Source organism: Oryctolagus cuniculus, chromosome 6, assembly GCF_051225735.1.
Source record: "Oryctolagus cuniculus isolate XC-2025 breed Fujian yellow rabbit chromosome 6, ASM5122573v1, whole genome shotgun sequence".
Taxonomy (NCBI): Eukaryota; Metazoa; Chordata; class Mammalia; order Lagomorpha; family Leporidae; genus Oryctolagus; species Oryctolagus cuniculus.
Window position 1 is genome coordinate 164,692,655 of NC_142872.1, and position 23,371 is coordinate 164,716,025.

The window sequence follows — 23,371 nt, forward strand, 5'->3', positions numbered from 1 at the left end:
TTGCAGCAGGCAGGCTCATCAAGGAGACAGGCGGCCCCCAGGCCCACCTCCAGCGGATGCTAATGCCCAATAAGCAGCTTGGCTTGGAAACCAGACTGAAGGGCTCACCCTCATGGCCCGGGATCCCCTCACTCCAACTCCCGCTGTCGGCAGCAGCTTCCAATGGATTCACCCTCCACAGCCACCTCTCCACGCACCCAGACCTGCCCGTCCTCAGGCCTCCTTCCCTACAGACTCCACCCAATGCCTGGACACTTGGGCTTCCCTGCCATCAGTCAATCAGTAAATGGATGCCCAGAAGAGGAGGGTGTCACACCTCAGGGATGCCTGGAGGACCCTCAGGCTGGGCTGTGGCCGCCCTGCCAAAGACGCAACCCTCAGGGCTCTCCAGGTCTGTGCAAGTGTGCACAGCTTCTCCTGTTCTCATGGCTACAAACAACTCTAAGCAGGGGCAACTGAGAGGTGCTAACATCAGCCAGCCAAGGGGCCGGAAATGGGTGCGGTGGGAATTTGAAGTGGATGCTACTATCGTCCAGTTGCTCACTTTTGATCTCCTGTGACCTGTTGCCTGCCACAGGAACATGCCATGGGGCCCACAGCCTACTGGCATGTGACTGTGTGTTACCAATGGGAAGCTCTGTCAGGAAACCAGCAGGTGGGGAGACAGTTCCACCCTGGCTCAGGCCATCCATCCCAGCAGCGGCTGTGAACCCACCATTGCAGCCCTGGCCCACAATTCTAGCTCCCACTCGGCTCTAAAGACAGGCTACCCGTGGGGTTCATCTCTGCATCTCCTGGCTCCACAGCTCCACGGCGGTTCCCTCTGCCCACAGCTTTGCAAACAACCCATTTGCTAAAGGCTCTAGGACCAGCTGAGCTGCATTTTATTTCTCACTGGAGCCCCTGCTGACAGTTAAAACTCGTCCAGAACTGTGGGATGACGTACTGGCTTCCCAGGAGGGCCTCTTTCCCCTGGATTTCCTGGTGCACCCTGAAAGAGAGGGAAAACATCAACAGTGGTAAAGGAAATGACATCATCCTGACCCACGTACCCACCCTCTCAACTACCTCTGCGCTGGCCAAGTTTATCTAAGTGGGGTAAAACTGCCCAGCCGTGGGGACCGAGCCCAGGAAAATGTCACAGTTCCCTAACTCAGCCAGACACCCAAGGCTTCCCAGGAAAACTTGATGGTGGCAAACATCTAGAACAGTCAGCTGCCTGCCTTTTCTTCCTATCCTTAACACAAAACTAAACACACACACACACACACACACACACACACACGTGCACACACACATGTATACATGTTTGTTTTAAACGTCCCCAAGCCTCTTCCAAACACAGGTGCAAGGAACATCTTTAGAAGGGAGGAGAACACTTTACTTGGCTGGTCATGAGAACACAATGTTGAAAGAGTGGAGTGATCAAGTCTGAATATTTGGAGGAAAGATTTAGAGGACAGATTTTTAAAAAATACAGCCCAAAGGGGATGTCACTGTTCCTGCTTGTAACGAACGAGCCCTGTTGAGGTAGAAGGATGAACATCTAAGCAAGAAATGCCCCTGCTCACTGCCAGGCGTCCTTGTCCTGTGAGAACTCATGCTGCTTCTGGTCCGTTCAGCTGGTGAGTATGGATCTGGAAACTTCCATGTACCTGGCCTGCTGCCAGGCACCACGGACCAACAGACACATGGGACTCACACACCGACCTTCTGAGCTATCTAAGAACGCCGATGCCATCGTCCCACAGCAGGATATGGCGTGTGTTCCAGGAGCGTCGGACAGGCAGACAGAATTCCCTTACTGGGGAAAGCCCAGATATAAAGCATTGAGAAGAACTCCAGGGAGGAGGGGGTGCCTGGACTGAGCAGCCCTGACAGGCTGGAAATGTAAGAAAATTGGTCAGGAAACAGGGGACATGGGCAGGGACACTCAGGAGCTTAAAGCTTCTGAAAGCCAAGCTCGAAGGCACAAGAAAAACCCCTGACATACAAAGCTACAGGCCATGACTTAAACAGTGTCCATGCAAACCCTTGACTGAGTTCTGAAGTTGCCTACATGGACAATAAGTGCCTAGAGGTGGCGGAGGGCGGCCTCCAGGGGCAAACCTAAGAGCCGAGGCCCAGCCCAAGCCCTTGCTCTATACTTACATCCTGGCCAGCTGGTCCCTGAGGGCCGGGGAATCCGGGTAAGCCTCGAGGTCCCTGGTGATAAAGCAGAGAAGACACGGCCCATGTTTGAAGCAAATAGAGCTCCTGCTGGCAGGGTACAAGTGGTTTGCAAGAAATCCAGTGCCAGTGGTGAGCAAAAAGCACCCTAGGGGCCCTGACTCACTTCCCTCCACCATGAAGGTGTGGGGGGGTGGTCACACATCTACAGAATATTCTGGAAAGCCTTCCTGCTGTGCTCCACTGCCCTGGCCTCACCTGCAGGCCCCTTGCTGGCACGGAAGGGACAGCTTCTGTGGTGAGCTGGGCCTGACCTCACATCCTGGCTCACCGCTTTGGCGCCTGTACAGACTGAATTGGCTCCATCGGTTTCCTTGCGCCAGGCCGAGCCCAGTGCTCCGTGCATGAATGACATTTACTCCTTGTTAGGAGAAAACCATTCCCATCCTTTTGAAAACGTCTGGACAGTGCCAGGAAATGGCAGATACCCTTTGTCATGGCTCTCATTTCCCTTGCGACTTCTCCGTAACTGGATCTGCAATCCTGTTCCAGCTCTCCTCCCAGGCAGGCAACGCGGCTGCCCAGGAGCCGATGCTGCCGCTCCCGGGGCTTCCGTGGACCTCCCTTCACCCTCACCCCTCTATACAGAGCCCCACCAACCTCACTTCTGCTTTGCGGTAACTTACTCTACGTTTTATGCCTATCAATTAATAGCTGAGCCTCAATCCAGAAATAAACATAATTTAAAGTATATCTACATGATGTTAGGTCATCCCAGCTGCCGTCTGTGGCTGCTCCTCCAATGGGGCAGGATTATAGGGATGCATGTTTTTCCTGGCAAATGCACACACAGGCATGTCATCAGTGGCCGTGGCGCCTAAGGACAGATGCCAACTGTCAGCCATCCTGTCGCTTTTGCACAAAATTAGCCCATCGAGTCTCCACGATGACTCACAGGTCTTGCTGTGCCCAGCTCACACAGTGACACGGTCCCCTCGTTTGCTCATGGCTTGATGGTTGGGATGGTGCAGACAAGACTCAAACACAGCTCTTCTGGCAATGTGATTAAGTCTGTTAAACCATGGCTGGCCTTCTGTGGTAGGCGGACGGCAGACGGCAAAGCCAGTCTCAGTTTGCCCCGTTACAGAATCGCCCCCTCCTACTCAAACGCCTGTCCATTGAGGCTCACAGCTCAGAGAGTCTGCACTGTTTAATGTCAGGACTTCTCAGATACTAGGTTAGCTGCTTCCCATTTGACACTTTGATTTCAGTGGAATTCCTCCCACAGAAACCCAGCCCTTCGTGGAAAGCATACTGTACCGGGGGTCCTTTGTCTCCTGGTGGTCCGGAAGGGCCCTAAGAAACAGAGACAAGTAAGCAAACCAGGAATAAAATGCACACACAAATACGCTGTTGTGGCTATTTGGGGCCAGTCTCGAGTTGTAGCTAATGTCCTCAGAACTTTAAGTCACACTGCCACACCCTCTCACCACCTGCCTACCCACAAATGCTTCTAACAGAAAACCCTTGGGAACCTCTTCCATCTGTCCCTGAACAGAACTGTTGCCACCTGTCCTCAGTCCCATGTGGCTCCCGACACCCAAGCACCCTCTAGTGGGAAGCTGTGGTGTGGGTTTGGACCTGGCATCGCCAGCTCCCACATGTTACATCCCATTGATGCACTGGCTCTTCCTGCTCAGGACCCGTCAGGGGAGCCCAAGGACCAGTCTCCCCAGCTTGCACAGCTGAAGCGGCAATGGGGTGTGCACATGCACACACCCAGACCCAGGCCTGCCATCCTGCAGGTGTGCCCAGCCCCGTATCTAGCCAGCATTTGGCTTCCAGACACTGTACTACGATGTGATTGTTGATTGAGCTGAAGGCACTGATGTACAACTCCAGGTCTCACAGCGAGAGGGACTGACCCCTGCCTCTCAGCCTGTGCTATGCAGGTGTCTTTGCAGGAAGACTCTGTGCTACCTTTCTACCTGTATTCATTCCTGTTATACTTTGGACATCACTGCGTTGGAAAGCCCCTCCTGGCTTCTCCCAGGGTGCCCAATGGATGTGGTCCCTGGCCCCTTGCACATACCTGGGCCAGGACTTAATGCCTATTATCATCACCGCCTTGTCGGCCGTTCTCTACTCAATGGATGTCAGGTTGCATGGGCTGTGGGCACCGAGCCTTTGTTAGTACCATGCCCTCTCCAGTGCTCATGAGCACAGTGCTCCGTGTGCTCTAAGAGCAATGCAGACTCACGAAGAGCACGTGGCGCTCACTCACCAGGGCAGCATTGATCCCAGCCCCTGCTCTCAGGCCGGTGCACCCGAGCCCATGAGAGCATCCCTAAGTGTCCCCAGGAAATGGAAAAGATTTCACACCAATGCCAAGGTTCTTGCCGGCTGAAGGAGCAAGCATCCTAAAAGCCTGTCCACATTACATGCCCCAGAACTCCCTGGGAGAATAAGCATTGTTTTAAGGGCATAGCTGAGTACTAAAGAAAGTAGGGAGAATCCCCAGAGATGTAAAGAAGGAGGCAGCCAAGACTCAGGGCCCACAGTGCCTGGCCCTGTTCTCCCCGGGGCAGTGCTGTGTTCTGACAGCTCCACAGGGGCAGGGGACAAAGCTGAGGGCTCTTTGCACCAGGAAGTGGAAGCTAGGTGGGACCTCCAACAGGTTAGACCGGGAGTCCACAAACTTCCCCTGAAGGCACAGCTAGGAAACATCTCAGGCTTTGCGGCTCATAGGGTCTCCCTCACAGCTACTCAACTCCAATGCTGGGTGCAAAAGCGGTCCCAGGAGATCCTTAAACGAATGAGCATGGCTGTGTTCTAACAAAATTTTATGTTTGGACCCTGAACTTCAAAGTTCACAAGTCACAACATGTTACTCCAATTTAGAGGGCTTTTTCAGCTACGTAAAAACAGAAAAATCATTCTTCATCCTTGGGTTATATGAAAGCAAGCCCTGCACGAGATCTGACAAGTGGCAGTGAGGCTGGGCGGATGCTGGCCTCAGGTGTGTGGTGGGGAAGGGGGGGGTTTAGGGAAACCCAATGCTCTTGTCTGGGATACAGGTGCATGGAGAAGAAAAGCCCCTGAGATCTCTCCCTGGCAGCTGAGGGCCCTGAAATAGGAGTCCTGAATAATGTCAGCTCAAAACCAACATGTTTATACACAAACCAATCCCTGGGCACCCAGCAGGCTGCAGGATTCTCACAGACAGAGGAATTCCCAAAGCACACGAACTCATAATCTCAAATTACACTAGATTCGCCACAGGAACATCAGTGGATAAAGTGGTTCAGGTCCCTGTGGGCAGCAGATGGCAGGGTGCTCAGATACAGGCACTAGCAAACACGCAGTCACAACAAAAACATGAAAGAAGAAATGAAACACTGAGTTTAAAAACACACGTGGCATTATTAAAACATATCAAAAGGAGTCCCAGAATTTTTGGAAATAAAAGCAAAGAGTCATTAACTTTTTAAAAAATAAGAGGTTAAATTTGAGGCTAACATACAATAGGAATTTCTAGGAAGAATGCTTTTAAGAATTATGGCAAATGTCATTGTGTGAGGGCACCATGCAGCTGAATTTAAAGGGTAGAAAAACATAATTCATAGAATACGCAATGGCCAGTAACAAATCGTAGTAAATGTTTGCAATTATCCCCTCTTCTCCTAACCAAATGACCTGATAATCTCCAGGATACGATAGCACACCTGCATTCTCTCTTGCTCCTGCCCACTCAGAGAATTCCATCTCATTCCAGAAAAGGTGGGCACCGTCACATACACACACGGAGCAGGTCGGAGGGCTGGCTGGGAGAGTCAGAGATGAGTAACGCACCAGCCTGAGAAGAAGGGGGCTTCCAGCTACTGGCCTGGGTGCCAAGCGTGGTGCCAGCTGCTTCACACGCGGAGAACCCAGCCCCATGGAAGCTGGGAGCCCACAGCATCTCCGAGCTACAGATGGAGAAACTGAAGCTGAAATCTACGTACAGCATCTCCGAGCTACAGATGGAGAAACTGAAGCTGAAATCTACGTAGTAATCTAGCCAAACTCAAGCAGGTGAAATAACACACCCCCCCTCCGGCCACAGCTGAGAGCCTTGCTCCCTGCATCATCCCCACTGCCCTGTCAAGTGGGTAAGTCCATGGTGCACTTGGTCCACTACACACACCTCTCAGTGCTGCTCCTTTCATAGGCTTCCTCGTGGAGGCTGCAGACTTACTCCCCAAGGAAAGGGACAGCTTGTCCCCAGCACAGGGAATGCGACCATGTCACTTTAGAGTCACTCTGTGTTCCCCAGTTGAATTCCATGCTCCACTTGCAGCATCTGACTTGTTCATCGGCTGAAGCTTGGAAGCCTTTCTCGTGTCATTTAACGTAAAATCCACTTTGAGGAATGGGTTTTGTGATCGAAGGGCGGCATTTCAAATCCCAGCTTTGCCATTTACCAGCCGCTCTGAGCTTCAGCTTCCTCCAACCATAACACAAGCTAGAGCACCACCTTGCCTTGTGCAACCAGAAGTCAAAGAGAGACGAGGCCAGTGACGGCTCACAGAAGGCATTCTTACAGCTCTTCTGTGAGTCTACACTTAAGGAATTTGATAAAAGTGTTGGGAAGGGGTTTGCACAGGATTTTCTAATGTCCTCACTAAGCCCGATGCTTAAGCATCAGCGACAACCCCCCTTTATAAGATCACGCCCCCAGTGTGCTCATTCAAGAGTTCCTTTACTCGCACAACCCTCAGATTTTGGCCTTTGATTCCAGCATCCACTAAAAAGAACTATAGCTCCCCGAGAAATGGCTGACTGCAGAGCTGAACGAGGAATGTGCACGGCCAGCCTGGAACACCTGCCATCGCAGAGAGCGAGGCCGCTATCAAACTCCGCCAGGCTTGTGTCAACACGCTGAGGGTCAGCTAGACTAGATGCCTGGAGGCAGAAAGAGAGGATCTGAGCGGGAAAAGCAAGACCAGCTGCACTATGTTCTACCATCAAGTGAGTGTAAGTTCTCCAGTTCAGACTCATTCTTACAAAAACAAATATCAAGTTGGTCATCTGTACAAGGTGCTGGGAAATCAAGCCATTATCTGAAAACCATTAAAGGGAAAGACTCCACCACTTACATTCTGCCTTCCATACGTACTGAACTCCTGGGGATCTGAATGGCCGCTAAAGGAACATTTCTCCATAGACAAGTTTTCCTCTCATAAAGGAAGAATGCACAGAACAAGCACAGCACCAGTTTGCCAGCCACGCATGCTCACCGGTGCAAGCACTGGATGTCAAAGGGTGCACACATCTCTCTCTCTCACACACACACACACACACACACCCCACAGGCTCCTGCATCAGGAAGAGCTCGTGAAGTCCTGACTCTCATGGCGCCTCCAGGCCTAAGAGCCACTGACAAGAATCCCAGGGGCCAAGGAATATGGAAAACTATTAAATTGGCAAATTCCAGACTATGAAAAATTCTGAGACCAAAAAGCAATAACGTAGTTCATCAATATATAACTTGGAAAGGAGAAAAAAGAACCAGAATGGAGGGGCGAATCCTTAAATTAAAAAAAAAAAATTAACCAGTTGCTTTCTGTTTACTTCCTTTGGCTTTTGGTTCAAACAAGAAAGTGCTGTAGAAGCAGGACACCTATGGGGCGTTTGGAAACTTGGACACTGACTGCATAGTAAGTGGTGTCATGGAATTGTTTTGGGTACATGATAATAAAATCACGGTTATATTTTAAAAGTCCTGGTATTTCAGAAATATACATTAGTGTATTGACAGAATGGGATATGCTTCAAAACAGCAAAGCTACTGGACCATGAGAGGAAAGCCATCGGACCCTGGTTGTAGGGGCTGTGTAGTTACACAGGGTATGTGTTACGATTCTGCTAATGACCAGTACGGCTGCAGTCCTCCATAATAATTCCTACCTCCAGCCATGTGAGCATAACGATGATTTAGTCCATGATGGATGGCGAAGACGACGGTGGTCCCCTAAGCTGTGTCACATGCTCACATCTCAGCTGTCCTGGCTTGTGTAACTATCTGCTGCGATGCTCACACAGTGACGAAACAACCGCACAACACATTCCCAGAACACATCCTGCAAGGGATGCACAACCTAAGGGATGTATCCGTGCACACGGCTACACAGACGGCGGCACCTCAAAATGTGTGTTGAAAATGTAATTAAAAGATGTACTTTGTGGCTGTGAATTTTGAAAGACATGCATACAGGGGATAGTAAGAAGATCAGGGAAAATGCGAATAATGAAAAAACATACGTGGATTGCAAAAAAAAAAAAATTTGCGCCCAAATAAATCTCTTTGAATTCTATTTTCCTTGAACTTTTTGAAGTACCCTCACACGTAAGACACAAACCTGTGTACATGCAAACATATGCACACATGCATACTCAGCCCGAGTATGTCTCTGTTCTTACCAGGCACAGTTACCAGGCATAAGACAAACGAGTGAAAAGTAACAGGCAAGATCTGGAAAGCACCAACCAGCAAACTGGGGGTGGGGCGGGGGTTGAAGACTCCAAGGGCGGGGGAGGGCACGTGCTTGCAGTGTACACTGGGGTCCAGTCCAGCTCTCCCTCACGCTAACTGTGACCTGAGGGCAGGGGGCTCGCACCTCGAAGTCTGTTTCTTCATCTGTCAAATGACACGGAATGTGGGACCTGCCTGGCAGGGTTGCTGGGGTGGACTTCATGATATGAACGGGAGAGAACATGGCAGCGGGGTGGGGGGGCTCTGGCCACTCTGACCCCTGTCTGTCGGTCTGCAGGCCATGTAGGCTGTGGTTATCACCATCCTGGGTGTTGGCAGCAGCCGTCTCCATTACTGATAGAGTATTCTTTGGAAGGTGAGGGAATGCAAAGGAAAAAATTCTTCTGTTAGGGCCCGTGCAATGCTTCAGTGCCTCGGTCCGTTCTGCTTGCTGCTCTCAGGCGACTGGGGGTCAGCCATCAGTCCAACAGCTGTGTGTGCGCCTGTGGTGTCTATGTCAGAGAAAGGAGTGGGACCGCTAGATTCAGGGCGCCAGGAGGAGGGAGAGGGCGCTCCAGGTCAGGAGGCTGAGAAAGCCATCCCACAGAGAGGACTTGTATGGCCTCACAAGGGCTGGAGGCAGGGACACAGGTGACGTCACCAGTACTGTCCTGATGCCATCCTCCCAGTGCCCCTGACGGCGCTGCGGAGATCATTGGCACCTCCCCACGCGGAGACAGCCGTTGGAGCTGGAGGAGCGCGTCCTGGGCTGTCCTCGGGCACCCTGTCCTCACAGAGCCACACTGCGGCCTCGGCGAGGTCCAGCAGCCCGCAGCTGGGCCCCAGACCTGGCCAGGGGAAGAGCACAGGCAACCTGGGGATGAACGCGGTGCTTTTGTTTGGGAAGGTCTTGACACAGGAAGCCAGAATCCCAAACAACTGGCTGCCCAGGCACACCACAACCCGTCAGGTGCTGGAGCAAAGACCTGCAGCCAGAGCCCTGGCTCCCCACAGAGGGACAGCACTGCCCCTGCATGGACCTGGAGCACAGGACACAGGGGCAGGGGGCTCCCCGGGCACTGTGGCTGCTCTGAGTTAACCCTGCCCATCCCGCTGAAGTTGGACAAGGTGACACAGGAGAAAGGGATCTTGTTTCAGAGGATCCCAAGGCTGATGACCGTGTCTCTGCATCCTGTCCTGCCCCTGGCTCAGCTCTGTGATGTGGGCCCAGCCGCTCGGCCTGCTGAGCCTCAAACTGTTTGCCTGGAGAGCAGTGAGGCAGTAGCCCCTGCCCCACATCCCACACCCGAGGGACACGCCGACTCCAGCATCTGCCTAGTGCTTTCTTTGCACACAGGGCATGCTTGGCCCACACACAGGGCCGGGCAGCAGAGTGTTCCTGGGAGATGACTCCCCAGGGAGCTGGGGCATCAACACCCCAGCTTGTGGCTCTTTCAACAGTACAACCCTGAGGCCACGGCAGGTGGTCTCCCAGGGGTCCGTGGAGTGAGCCCCGTTGCCCACAGCAGACACCTGCTCACTAACGCTCTCCCTGGGCTCTCTTCTTTCCTGCCTCCCTCTGTCAGCCCCTTGAGGTGACCCCTGAGATCTCGTCTCCTAAATAAAATCCTTGCCCTTCAAAATTGTTCTCAGGGGGCACCTGCCTGGGCCAAAGGGCAGAACTGACTCTCAGCACGGACTGTGGTGGAGAAGGTGGACGCTCGGGCCCCAGCACTGGACAGCAGCATTCCTGTAAGGGGGCAACTGTGTCTCCCATGACCTCAATATGTGGCCCCAACTTCCTGCTCACTCCTATGGTCAGCAGGCACATCCTTGAACCCTTCACAGAGATCCCAAGGCCGTTAGCAACCTAGGCTGGTGGCCAAAGACAGGATTTATGAAAATTCAATCGCATTGCATTGACCGTGGAAGCATTTAATAAGTGCAAGGGGTGGAAAGACAGTAAATACTTGATTTACGGCCTCTTGGCTGGAGCCAGCTGGTCACTTTTCTGTTGCAATCACTTAGGCAGAAACATACTTCCTGAGTGACTGTAGCTGGTCCTTACATGGGAGGGGCGTGGTGACTTCTGTCCAACCCTACTCCTTGGCTTTCTGATTAAAGGTTTGGTACACTGGACCCTGGGGAGCAGAGGAGAACAGGTGGAAGCCTACAGCCAGGTCTGGCTATTCTGCAGCTAAGTCCAGAATCCTGGCCCCAGCAGATGGGTCCCTCATGAAGGGGGATTTACAAAAGAAGATGATGGAAACCACAGTGCCTGCCCCACTGCACCTTTTGCTAAAGAGTGAGCCCAGGACAAAAGACAGAACTAATGTCATGACCCAGAGGGGTTTGTCCATCAGAAATTCCAGCTGAGGATGTCTTTGCAGCTAAACACAGCAAACTAGGAATTCCTGAGGGAACTCTACCTGCCTCAGCCATGGTTTCCAGGGACCCCTGAGAACACAGAGACCACAGGCCCTCCTACCACCTTGGGGTAAGCCCCTGTGGCTACTGGGTGGGAGTAGAAGCAGGATGGGGTCGTTTCTGGGGCGGAGGCAAGGGTTTGCGGCTTGGGAATGGAAGGATAGAGAAGGCAGGTTGTCGGAGAGAGGCACATGGGTCCAGGAATGGCTGTGGGTGGTGTACCAGGCCCACAGGGGATAGGGACGGAATCTATGATCTATGAGTGCCATAGTGCATAATACGCTGAAATTCCTTTTTATTCTCCAAGAGCCATGCATGAAGAATGCTGTTGCTTTGAATTATCTTCGGTGTGGTCTGTACTTCTCGAATACAAGAGCAAAAAGAGAGGGGGTCCACACTGCTCCCAGGTAACAGAGGTAACGTTAGACGGTGCTTCTGGGATAAAATCATCACAACCACAGTGATACACTGGTCATCTGGTTATCCCAAAGCTTAGCAATGGCATTTGAAAAGCACCAAGTATTTGAGTTCCTTAGAAATAAGAAGATGCTGCTGTCAAAAAACAATTAACAAATGCAACGTTCAGGTGCATTTCCTGTATCTTTCGAAAAGAAAGGGCTAAACAGAAGACCTCAGAATGGACGCCAGGACTAGCTGACACACTATGAGGTTAGTTGAGGAACTGCCCAGCAAGAAGGCCCTGGCTGCACACTGTGGGAACCATCTGTGAGGGGCCGCATGGCCCGAGAGTGAGCAAAGCTGCCAGCATGGGACTCACAGGAGGGCCAGCAACCCCGATGCCTGGGTCGCCACGGCTGCCGGGAGATCCAGGGATCCCAGGTGCTCCTTGGTCTCCCTAGAAAGAGAAAGACAAGGAGGAGACATCAGTACTGGAAAAGAGAACCCCAGAAGCACAGAGATGCATGCCCCACTCAAGATCCTGACTGTGGTCTCCATGGCAACCCCTCCTGCTACCCAGAACCCGGGAAGCACTTCACGGTCCACCCTGGAGCCATTGTCCCACTCTGGCCAACAGTGCAGGGGCCACAGATGCCACCTGCAATCCCACACCGTCCAACGTTCCCTCACCATGACCCAGACGGCTCCAAATGTGACCCCAGCCCAAACCAACCATGCTATCCCCAGACCTCAGTGTGCCTCCTTCCTAACCATAGCATAGATTTGAACACAGACCCACACCCCAACCCAGATCCCAAAACACCCAGATGTTAGTTCAACAGTTCACCAAGAAACGGCCAAGTGCTTATATCTGGGGGTCACTGTGCTAAGTGCTGGGGTGAGGGGCTCAGAGATGAATGACATAAGAGCTTTGCCAACAAGTCTAGTGGGGAACAGTGTAGACTTGGGTGTCAAATGCTTGCCTCTGAGTTCTGACTTCAGCACAGATGAACTATGGGCTTAAGAAAATGACAAGTGCCCTGGGCTTGGGTTTCTCCCCTGGAACAGAATAGGAGCGGCCATGTCAGCAGGTGCCGTGCTCGTTCAGTGAGGTGATGCAGCCAGTGTGCTCGGCGCAGGGCCTGGCCCAGCTCTCAGCACCACACAGCTGTTGTGTGCATTGCTATGCTCTGTCGCTCCCCCTCTTCGTGGAGGAACGACACTAAGCCCCGCCTAGGCTTCCTATCCGAGTCACGGCACCATTATGTCGCTCCCCCTCTTCGTGGAGGAACGACACTAAGCCCCGCCTAGGCTTCCTATCCGAGTCACGGCACCATTATGTCGCTCCCCCTCTTCGTGGAGGAGCAACACAGGACCCTGCACTGTTCTTTCGTCTGCTCGGCCCTCCCCGGGTTTGCTGCTGGTTCTTCCCGGGTTGGCTACCATCCCTTCCACCTCCGTGGAAGGGCGGTTCCCCCTGCCACACTCCCCACTTCCGCAGGGGAGCGGCACACCGCCGGCCGGCTCTCTCGGGGGCTGCACAGGTGTTCCCCTTAGATGTTCCTCTTAGATGTTCCTGGTGCATGCCGTCTCTCTCCTCCTTTATAGTCCTCCTCTGCCAATCCCAACTCGGCTGCCCACATGCCGAGTACGCAGCTCTCCTCCAATCAGGAGCAAGTCCTACAGTTTATTGGTTGAACTGGAGGCAGCTGTGTAAAAGCTGTTTTCTTCTCTCCCAGCGCCATATTGTGGGAGAGCAGATGCATAGAATAAGTCTTAATTCCAGTAACTTAGTCTAGTCCGAATTGCTCCCCACAATGCTCATCCACCTCCATTCAGAACTTTGATGGGGAAAATATAATGGAGAAAGAGAGGGAAAAGGGAAGAAAATGTTTTCTATTTCCTGTAGAGAGAAGCTGAGGCTGGGCCACCCCTTATTCACAAGATCAAAATCCTCCTTGGTGTCAAAACCCGACTTGCACTAACCCGGGGCGTTTCTATTTTGTGTGACTGTTCAAGCACTGTGTTGTATAAATGTGAGTGAGTGGGATTAAGCACCACTTTGCACATGATGATCTGTCCAAAATCCAGACAAAATGTGGTCTAATGCACATGGCCTCGTCCACTCTGCGTCAGGGCCTGTGCTCCTGGCTTCATTAGGTCAGCTGAACTGCAGCCAAGCCTGCAGCAGGGAGGGCAGGAGACCTTCTCCAAGCCACTTAGCATTCCTGGGAGAAGTGAACTTGCAGGACAAATGGAATCAGGCCGAGGAGATGGTTATGAAGAGCTGATGAGGTAGCTGCAGCAAATTCACTTCGGGGCAGCCGACTGCCTCACTGAGGTGCACAGTTTCAAGCATTGAAAAATAATGGATAAGCACGCCATCCTCTACCTACCATTCCACTGGAAAACTCTGCATTTTGGATCTTGAAGGCAAGTAGCTCCTAAGAGGATTTGTTTCTCCTGCAGCCAGACGCTTGCTCGGTTGAGTACATGAGTTATACATTCGCTCAGCCAATGCTCAGTGTTTATTCTTTGTAAGCAACAACCTAGGCTCCCACCCAAGAGATGACTCTTGAGGCCTCGTACTGTCAGTACTCGGTGCTGAGTGCCGCAGAGGAGTCTTGTTCACGGGGATTGGAGGGACAGGGCTTGCCAAGGACTCGCCAAAGACAGGAGCCAGGATCCAAACCTCTCACTAGGTTCCCCTTGTCCCACAGGCCCAATGCAGAGGCAGGGTGGGAGGCGGGGGGATGCACCTGCTACTGCAAGTCCCTGGGAGACACAGCAACTCTTGCCCCAGACCTGCAGTAGTATTCTGATTCTTTAGAATAATACTATGTGGCTGATTCCAGAAAGTACAAGGTCATTAGGAAAATCTAATTCCAAATAAGGAAACAAACGTAATGAACTAGGAATGAACATGATCTATGATTTATCTGTTCCCAGCTCATTCGATCAGTGAGGAGCTTAGGGTGGAAGACGTCAACCTGGTCATCAAGTGACTCCGGGTCCAGCCTCAAACCTGGACATGCTGCTTAGTCCTGTGAGCTTGGGTAAGTCCCACAACCTTTCTGCATCTTAGGACTCTCATGAAAAATTTAATAGAAAAAAATTTGATTAAACCCTGTATATCCTATGAAGACTCACTTAAAAGGAACAGAACTACATGAAGTTGAATAATACACCAACTGCTACAATTGCATCCCCATCACTTTATCATCAGTGTTAGAGGATAGAAAATTAACTCCATGTACACAAGTGTCAGGAAGTCCATATCCTGTATACTTTGGTTTTGCTTTAATATTTTTAGCATTTATTTTTAATTGACCAATAATCATTACAAATATTTATAAGGTACAATGTGTTGCATACATATGTATATTACGGAAGGATCAAATCAGGGTAAGAGGTAAATTCAGCACCTGAAATGTTCACCATTTCCTTGTGACAACTTGTTTATTTATTTATTTATTTTTTTATTTTATTGACAGGCAGAGTGGACAGTGAGAGAGAGAGAGAGAAAGGTCTTCCTTTACCGTTGATTCACCTTCCAATGGCCGCCGCACCGCGCTGATCCGAAGGCAGGAGCCAGGTACTTATCCTGGTCTCCCATGGGGTGCAGGGCCCAAGGACTTGGGCCATCCTCCACTGCACTCCCTGGCCTCAGCAGAGAGCTGGCCTGGAAGAGGGGCAACCAGGACAGAACCCGGCGTCCTGACCGGGACTAGAACCCGGAGTGCCGGTGCCGCAAGGCGGAGGATTAGCCTAGTGAGCCGCGGCGCCGGCATCCTTGTGGCAACTTGTTCAAAGTGCTCTTTCAGGTTTTGGAGACTTGCAACACCTCACTCTTCACTGCAATCAGCTTGCTGCTCAACAGAACGTGGCCACTACTGATTCCACCCGACTCCGACCTCGAACCCGCTAACCGTCACCTCCCCTCCCAGCTGCTCTTGACTTGTCCAGCTGCTCAGCGTGCCCACAAGGTGACTTGCTTTAAATTGTCAATGTGCATTTCATCTCCCACATTTGTTCGGGCCCCTTCCCAAGTGCACCTCGATGCGCATCAGCACGCTGCAACCACAGCGAGCGCGGGCATGCCAGCAACCACTCTCCCGTGCTCCCCGCTCCCACTCTGCTTCTCACCCTGCTGAGCGCGGGCATGCCAGCAACCACTCTCCCGTGCTCCCCGCTCCCACTCTGCTTCTCACCCTGCTGAGCGCGGGCATGCCAGCAACCACTCTCCCGTGCTCCCCGCTCCCACTCTGCTTCTCACCCTGCTGAGCGCGGGCATGCCAGCAACCACTCTCCCGTGCTCCCCGCTCCCACTCTGCTTCTCACCCTGCTGAGCGCGGGCATGCCAGCAACCACTCTCCCGTGCTCCCCGCTCCCACTCTGCTTCTCACCCTGCTGAGCGCGGGCATGCCAGCAACCACTCTCCCGTGCTCCCCGCTCCCACTCTGCTTCTCACCCTGCTGAGCGCGGGCATGCCAGCAACCACTCTCCCGTGCTCCCCGCTCCCACTCTGCTTCTCACCCTGCTGAGCGCGGGCATGCCAGCAACCACTCTCCCGTGCTCCCCGCTCCCACTCTGCTTCTCACCCTGCTGAGCGCGGGCATGCCAGCAACCACTCTCCCGTGCTCCCCGCTCCCACTCTGCTTCTCACCCTGCTGCTCCCTTACGCAGGCTGTGCACCCAGAGTTCCATCACCACCCTCCCCAGGACTTAGCAGCCACTCTGTCTTCACACAGCTGCCTCCATCTGCCCCGTCTGTCTCACGTAGACACCTGTGCACATCCTCCTGCGTCTTTTTTTTTTTTTTTTGACAGGCAGAGTGGACAGAGAGAGACAGAGAGAAAGGTCTTCCTTTGCCATTGGTTCACCCTCCAATGGCCACTGCGGCCGGTGCACCGCGCTGATCCGATGGCAGGAGCCAGGTGCTTTTCCTGGTCTCCCATGGGGTGCAGGGCCCAAGGACTTGGGCCATCCTCCACTGCCCTCCCTGGCCACAGCAGAGAGCTGGCCTGGAAGAGGGGCAACCGGCACAGAATCCGGCACCCCGACCGGGACTAGAACCCGGTGTGCCGGTGCCACAAGGCGGAGGATTAGCCTAGTGAGCCGCGGCGCCGGCCCCTCATGCGTCTTAACACACCTTCCTCCCACGGTCTCCTTCTCAGCCTGACTCTGAGGTCTCTGCAAGTGCCTTGAGGTGTGAATTCTCCATTCACTCATGCAGCCAAGGAGTATAAATCAGATCTAAAGTGGGTCAGACCCTTCAACATGTGTGGCCCTCTGGACACAGGGTCCACCTTAGGGCCTGACACCCTGGCTGCCTTTAATAGCCATTTCCTGCATACAGGAACAGATAACCCTTCATCAGCCACATTCTGTAAACCCCGAATTCTCCATTTGACCCAAACAATGAGTTCCCGAAGATAGAGAGGAGAGAGTGACCAACAGGAAGGCCCCTCCCAGCCCAGCCTGCAAGTGCTGAGGCACCTCTGGCTTCTGCTGCCCAGGGACCAAAACTGGTTCCACGTGTGTGTTAACCATGCCTGTGACATGGAGAATTCCCACAAGAAACCCTTCACAGATTAACAAACTGAAACTTGGGAAACAGCACCAAGAAGAGAGCAAAGCAGTTAACGGTCAACAAAGAAAGAGGTGCGTGAGCCGGGCTCCACAGCGCTGTGTCCAGGAGAGGAAGGGACACAGTGGACACTGGCTGTCACTCATCAACAACTTCCGGCCAGGCTGTCTCCTCCCTCCCGGGGCGGGGGGGGGGGGCGTGTCTGGGGTTAAGCAGCAGCAACAGAGTCCCAGGACAACAAAGCCATTGGCCTTCATGCCGTGGAGCCACGTGCAGCCAAGCTGGGGCTCTGGCCCAGTTCTGGGGGAAGCCAAAGCCTGGGACATGGTTGGCAGCACAGCCACTCAGGAGGGAGAGGGCGTGCGGCATCCCCTGGCCACTCAATGGCTTAGAGGGGCCAAGGGTGGCCCGTGAGACCACAGGGTGCATTGGATCAGCACTGGGGAAAGGGGAGAAAGGTGTTCTCCAGGGACCCGCTCTCCCTCCTGCCTCCTCCTGAGCCATCCACCCTCCCACTACAGATAAGCCCCCTGAACTCTGGCTTTTCATTCCAATGCCCACTGACTGGGGATGCCCACCAGCATGCCACAGTCTAACCCACACATTTGCAAGATAGCAACACTGGAAGGAGTTATGTGTTCCAAAGTCTCACGTCTGAACAGGAAAAAACATTTGGCCAAAGGGCCAGCATGCTGTCCCCTGAGTCCTGTGCAATGGGTGCTAGCTGGTCAGCTGGCCTGGGGTCTCCACCTCCTCTGGCCGGGGTCAGCCTCCCCCATCTCCAGTACTGCCTCCCCTCTCCCCCTGCCCTGGGCTCACTCCAAAAACCCGCAGGCCTCCAGAGACGCTGTCTTTGTACCCCACCCTCTGGCTGTATCCCTCAAACAGCCCCACGGGACTGAGAACAAGGTCGCCAGGGTAGCTGAGCAGGAACCTGTGACGAGCACTATGCGTGGCAACTATTTGATCTGACTTCTCCTGGAACTCTGCCCGGGAGGCAGGTACAACAGCCTCCAGGGTTCCGTGGCTGAGGCTCCAAAGACACCGCTACATGCTAAGAGGCATAAGGGGAGGGGAGGGGCCTCCTAGCCATGGGTGAACGGTCTCTTCTAGTAACAGAGGTGAGATTTAGTCTAGCAGTAAGGATACCAGCTAAGACATGCACATCCCAAGGAGGACTGCCTGGGTTCGGCTCCTGCTTCCAGCTTCCTGCTAATGCACACCCTGGGAGGCAGCAGTGGTGGCGCAAGGAGCGGGGCTTTGGCCTCCCATGGCGAGAGATCCAGACTGAGTTCCCCGCACTGCCCTGGTGATTGCAGGCATGTGCAGAATGGAGCCGCAGAGGGGAGTTCTCTCAGTCTCTCAGATAAACAGATACAAATGTTAACATAAATACAATGTGTAGGGCAGGTGGCGGGGGAAGAGGTGAGGGAAGGGTCTTGGCAGGAGCTCGAACACTGAAGACGGAGGTGAAACTGGCTCAGGGAAGAGCAGGAATTGCAAATGTGCTCACAGCCAACGCCAATGCCCCGACCACTCCAGTGTATAAACTCTCAAGAGTGGGTGCAACAGCCACAGGCACTTTAGAATCGGGACAAACATCACCTCCTCCGAGAAGCCAGCCAGGATCACACCTGGTCACACTAGGGAGCCCTCCTGAGCTCACCCTGCCCTGACATTTGTCTGCTTTTGCCCATTTGTGTCGCTTCTCCCCTCAGGATGATGGGCGACTGGCAGGTCAGGAACACGTGGGCATTGCTGTCGTCCCAACAACCCACCTTGCAATCTGACTTGGGCTAAGAGCCTCAGTAGATGTGCAGCGAATGAAATAGCAGATGCATTGGATACATAAAGGAGCAAATGCGTGCATGATTCAGTGTAGAGATAACTCCAGGGAACTCCCTCTTCTCCCCAGGGAGCCCCTCCGCTAAGGACAGTCCCTTGTGGGAAAAGCCACTGTTCCCAAGTTGTGGTTGCTAAGTGGCCTGCAGCATGAGACAGGCTGGACATGGGCAAGGTTCCTGCTTCCTGCCACATGTGCATGGCTGCCTGGCATACTGTGGCCTCCCCTTTCTCCAGCGACCACAGAAGCCGCAAGAGACTAATGCCCAACCTCGAAGCCAGGCCACGGATGCACACAACCAGACACACACTCCCTTTCCAGCCTCTGCCCTCATAAACCAAGGAGTCGACAGGAGGTGCTGAGGCCTCCCAGGACACAAGAGCCGCTGGGCTCAAGTTCAAGTCCTAGACAGGTCAGAACACCCCCCACACCAGGACCCACACTGGACGTGGTGTGAATGAGAAATCAGCTTTATTGTGGAACTCTCTGAAATTCAAATTCACCTCTAAGCACAATTAGACAATAACATAAGACTGCTTGAGTCTACACTCTGCCAACTGAAAGCCAGAGTCTTTCAATTTCAGTTAGTCTCTGAGCACTGATTAAGCACCAACTGTGTGCAACTTCAATGCAGCAGCTGAGAGTCAGAGAACCAGGGTTGGTATTGTGGCGTAGCGGGTAAAAGCCCACCGCCTGTGATGCCAACATTCTATATGGGCATGGATTCAAGTCCCAGCTGCTCCACTTCTGATCCAGCTCCCTGCTAATGCTTCTGCTGCCATTTGGGGGGTGAACCAGTGGATGGCAGGTTTCTCCTTCTCTCTGTGTCTGTCTCTAACTTTGCCTTTCAAGTGAATAAAATAAATCTTTTAAACAAAGTCAGAGAACCTTCAGTCCAGAAAAAGGGGAAGTGGACTGAAGTGACCAAAGGTACTAGAAGAAAATGGCACTGTGGCGCAGGATACGCTGCTGCCTGTGATGCCCGCATCCCTTCTCAGTGATGGTCTGAGTCCTGCTGCTCCACTTCTGATCCAGCTTCCTGCTAATGCGCCGGGGAAAGCAAAGGAAGATGGCCCAAGTACATGGACCCCTGCCACCCATGCAGGAGACCCACATGGGATTCCTGGCTCACGGCTTCAGTCTAACCCAACTCCAGCTATCGTGGTCATTTGGGGAGTGAACCAGCAGTTGGAAGATCTTGATCTCCATCTCTCTGTAATCCTGTCTTTCAAATAAATAAGACTTTAAAAAAATTCTGTATATCTAAAGTACAAACCCTGGCATCCACAGTTTGCTTGGACAAGTACTTACCTTTGTTCCCATAGGTCCAGGTAACCCAGGTGAGCCACGGAGTCCCTGGAAAGGAACCATGCAAGGACAATTAGGGGACTGAGAGAGAGAGCACTGAGCCGCCAGCATGTGCCAGCTGTGTGCATGTGCGTGGTGTGGGCGAGACCCCTGCAGATCCTCTCACACTGACCTGACCTGTGCCAGGGAAACAGAGCCTCACTCTGCCTCTGCTGCTGTGTTGGCCTCGAGCAAGTCTCTCAGCCTCTCTGCTGGCCTTCCCTTGGGGGAAGAGGCACGGCCAAGTCTCAATGTCAGGCTCAACTGATGCCAAGGTCCATGCTGTCTCTTCTTGATGATACAGAGACCTGGGGTTAGCCATGGGACAGGCTCTTCAATGTCGGGTTTTGCATGATGGGTGCTCATGACCAGAATCAGCACCACAATTCTGCTCTTGGAAGTATTTTCTCAAAGGGCCCCAGAGGACCAAGGAAGCCTGATTCTATGTGCACAGACCCATGGGCTGTTGGGAGCAACAGGTGTGCGTTTGCACGACTGTCTCCCCTCGATTGTGTCTCAAGGGCATAGACAAGTCCACCTCGGTGCCCCCAGCACCCAGCCACACCTGGCACACAGTCAGCATCCCTGAAACACACACCATCCCTTCATCCATGGCTTTGCTTCCTGTGGTCTCAGTTAAATGTGGTCAACTGGGGCCTCCAAATATTAAATGGAAATTTCCAGAAATAATTCATAAGCTCTCAAAAGCTTTCCTGGCAGCAGATTGTTATAACCGCTTAATGTTATTAATTATCGTTGCTATCTTCCCATGCCTGATTAATGAATTAACTTTCCCATGGGTATGCATGCAGAGGAAGAAACATGGTGTACATAGGGCAGGCCCACTGGAGTGACTGCACACCAATAGGCTCATCACCCACACACGGCCCCTTTCTCAGCCAGCCCAGGGAGCTGTGACTCAGTCCCTTCTAGGTTTCGTAGTGAGCCACTTGTTCTCTTTCCTTGCCTGTTTTGCCCTAGGTGCCGCAGGCACAGAGACCTCCCCCTTGGCTGCCACTCACCGGCTCTCCGTCCTTTCCTTCGCCAGGCGGCCCAGGTAGTCCCGGAGCTCCGGGGTCCCCACGGGGGCCAGCTGGCCCTGGGTTCCCATCTTCCCCCGCTGCTCCCTAGAAGGAAAACAGGCATTTTCCAGGGTGAAGGGCAGGCACAGGGAAGCATTGCACTGGTGACCCAGCCTAGGTGGGTTCACAGGTTTCCTGGGGCTGCCCCACGAGACCATCTGTCCGGGGCGCAGGAGCAAGGACTGGAATTTGTGTGTCCTGTGTAGAACTGTGCTCCCCCAGAGTCTCTGTGTTGACAGCCTTAACTCCCAGTACCTCAACGGGCTCCTGGGAGGTTTGCAAATTAAATGAGGAGGAGATCATGCTGGAGGGTGAATGTCCGGTGGGCCTCTGGTGTCCTCTCAGGTGCACTGGCCACAGCCATGCAGAGAGGAAGGCGATGTGCAAACTCTGTCAAGGCCCTGCTGACACCCTGAGTCACGCCTCCCAGCCTCCAGAGCCGTGAGACGATCATGGCAGCAGCTCAGGCCACGCTAGCTGTGACACTTGGTTACGGCAGCCTCAGCAAAGTAGCACCAAGTGGGGCAGGGAAGAGGAAGGACTTCAGTGACCACTCGTGAAGCGGCCACCCACTGCAAGACCCACCCATTCCTCGGGGAGCTGAGAGCTCAACCCCTTCCCAGGCTGCTCATGCCTCCTGGGCAGCCCGAGGCTAGCACACAGCCACGACAGCTCTCCCTGACACCTCAGGACATGGACCCGACACACAGCTGTCCCCTGGAGCTCTGCAGACAAAGCCTAGCCCTCATCATACGCTAGAGCCTCGAGGACACGAACCCAGCTCGGGGCTCCCGAGTGGGCAGTGAGTGCTTGAGCCAGGATCTGCTGCGGGAGTGGAGCTATGAACGGCCCCATGTGCAGCGCCAGGTAGAACCCTAAGACACAGAGATGCATCCACCCAGACAGGGCTCTGCTGACACGAGCTACCATCTCGGTGATCAGAATGAGGAGAGACGAGACAGGATGGCAGAGCAAGGGACGGTGGGGCTCCTCTGCAAGCCGCGGCCGGGATCAGCTTCCCCGAGCCCCGGCCATCCGCAGGACACAGCGGGGAGGAGGGCAAGCATCGCGAGGGGCTTTTACTGCTTTGCAAGGTGCTGGAGATGCCCTTCTGGGTCCTACCTGCACCTGGGCATTCAGCCAGGGCTTGTGCTCAGCCAATGAGAGGTGTCTGGCTCCCCCTAGAGGTCATATGTGCCAACAGCCCTCTGATCTGGGTTTAGAAGGCTCAACCGGTCCTGGTTATAGTCCCTAGCTTCCCACATAGGAAGCAATCCACAGGCGCATTACAAACCGTGTTCTGTTCAAGCAGCGGGACAGGGCCCAGCCCTAAAAGCCAGCCAGCGACTGCTACACAGAACCAAATAGATGACTCTCATATTGTTATTTCATCTGAAAGGAGCCAGATAATAGGTACATGTTTGATTCCATTAATATTAGGTCCCAGAAAATGCAAACTGCTGTATGATGACGAAATGCAGAAAGTCAGGTGAGAGCCTGGCACCATGAACAGCTATCAGGAAGCTTGGGGTGAGGAAAACGACATATTGATTGTGGGACTGATTTCACTAATGTGTGCTTGGCTGCTCTTAGAACAACCACCTCTAAAAGCATTGTTTAGAGGCAGAGAACAAGAGAAAGAGAGAAAAAAGAGTAAGCTCTTATTCACTGGTTTACTCCCCAAATTCCTAGATGCGGGGAACTCTGGGTGGATACACAGAGACCCAAGTACTTGGGCCATTACCTGCTGCCTCCCAGGGTGTGTACTGGTAGGAAGCTGAAATCATCAGAGCCGGAATTCAAACCCAGGCACTCTGATATGGGGTGTGGGCATCCCACGTGGCAATTTAACCTCTGTGTTAAGTGGCTGCCTTGAAAACCCCAATGTCTTGATCACCCCAATAGGTGGCCAGCACCCTAGGTCCAGTGTGCCATCCTCAGTCATGGGACCAACAGGGACGGCAGAAGGGGCCGGGGCATTGTTTTCACTTCCTTTCTTC

General features: G+C 53.2%; 1 protein-coding gene across 1 annotated transcript in view; it reads right to left on the bottom strand.

Annotated features, from left to right (window-relative positions):
• Window positions 1–23,371, bottom strand: part of COL22A1 (collagen type XXII alpha 1 chain) — a 268,939-nt gene that overhangs the window by 69,484 nt on the left and 176,084 nt on the right. Inside the window, exons 38-43 of the mRNA XM_051844068.3 lie at window positions 21,312–21,416; window positions 20,254–20,298; window positions 11,889–11,966; window positions 3,490–3,525; window positions 2,152–2,205; window positions 947–991 (exon numbers count right to left, since the gene is read on the bottom strand). Coding sequence (XP_051700028.3) covers window positions 947–991; window positions 2,152–2,205; window positions 3,490–3,525; window positions 11,889–11,966; window positions 20,254–20,298; window positions 21,312–21,416 — 363 coding nt within the window. The remainder of the gene's footprint in view (window positions 1–946; window positions 992–2,151; window positions 2,206–3,489; window positions 3,526–11,888; window positions 11,967–20,253; window positions 20,299–21,311; window positions 21,417–23,371) is intronic.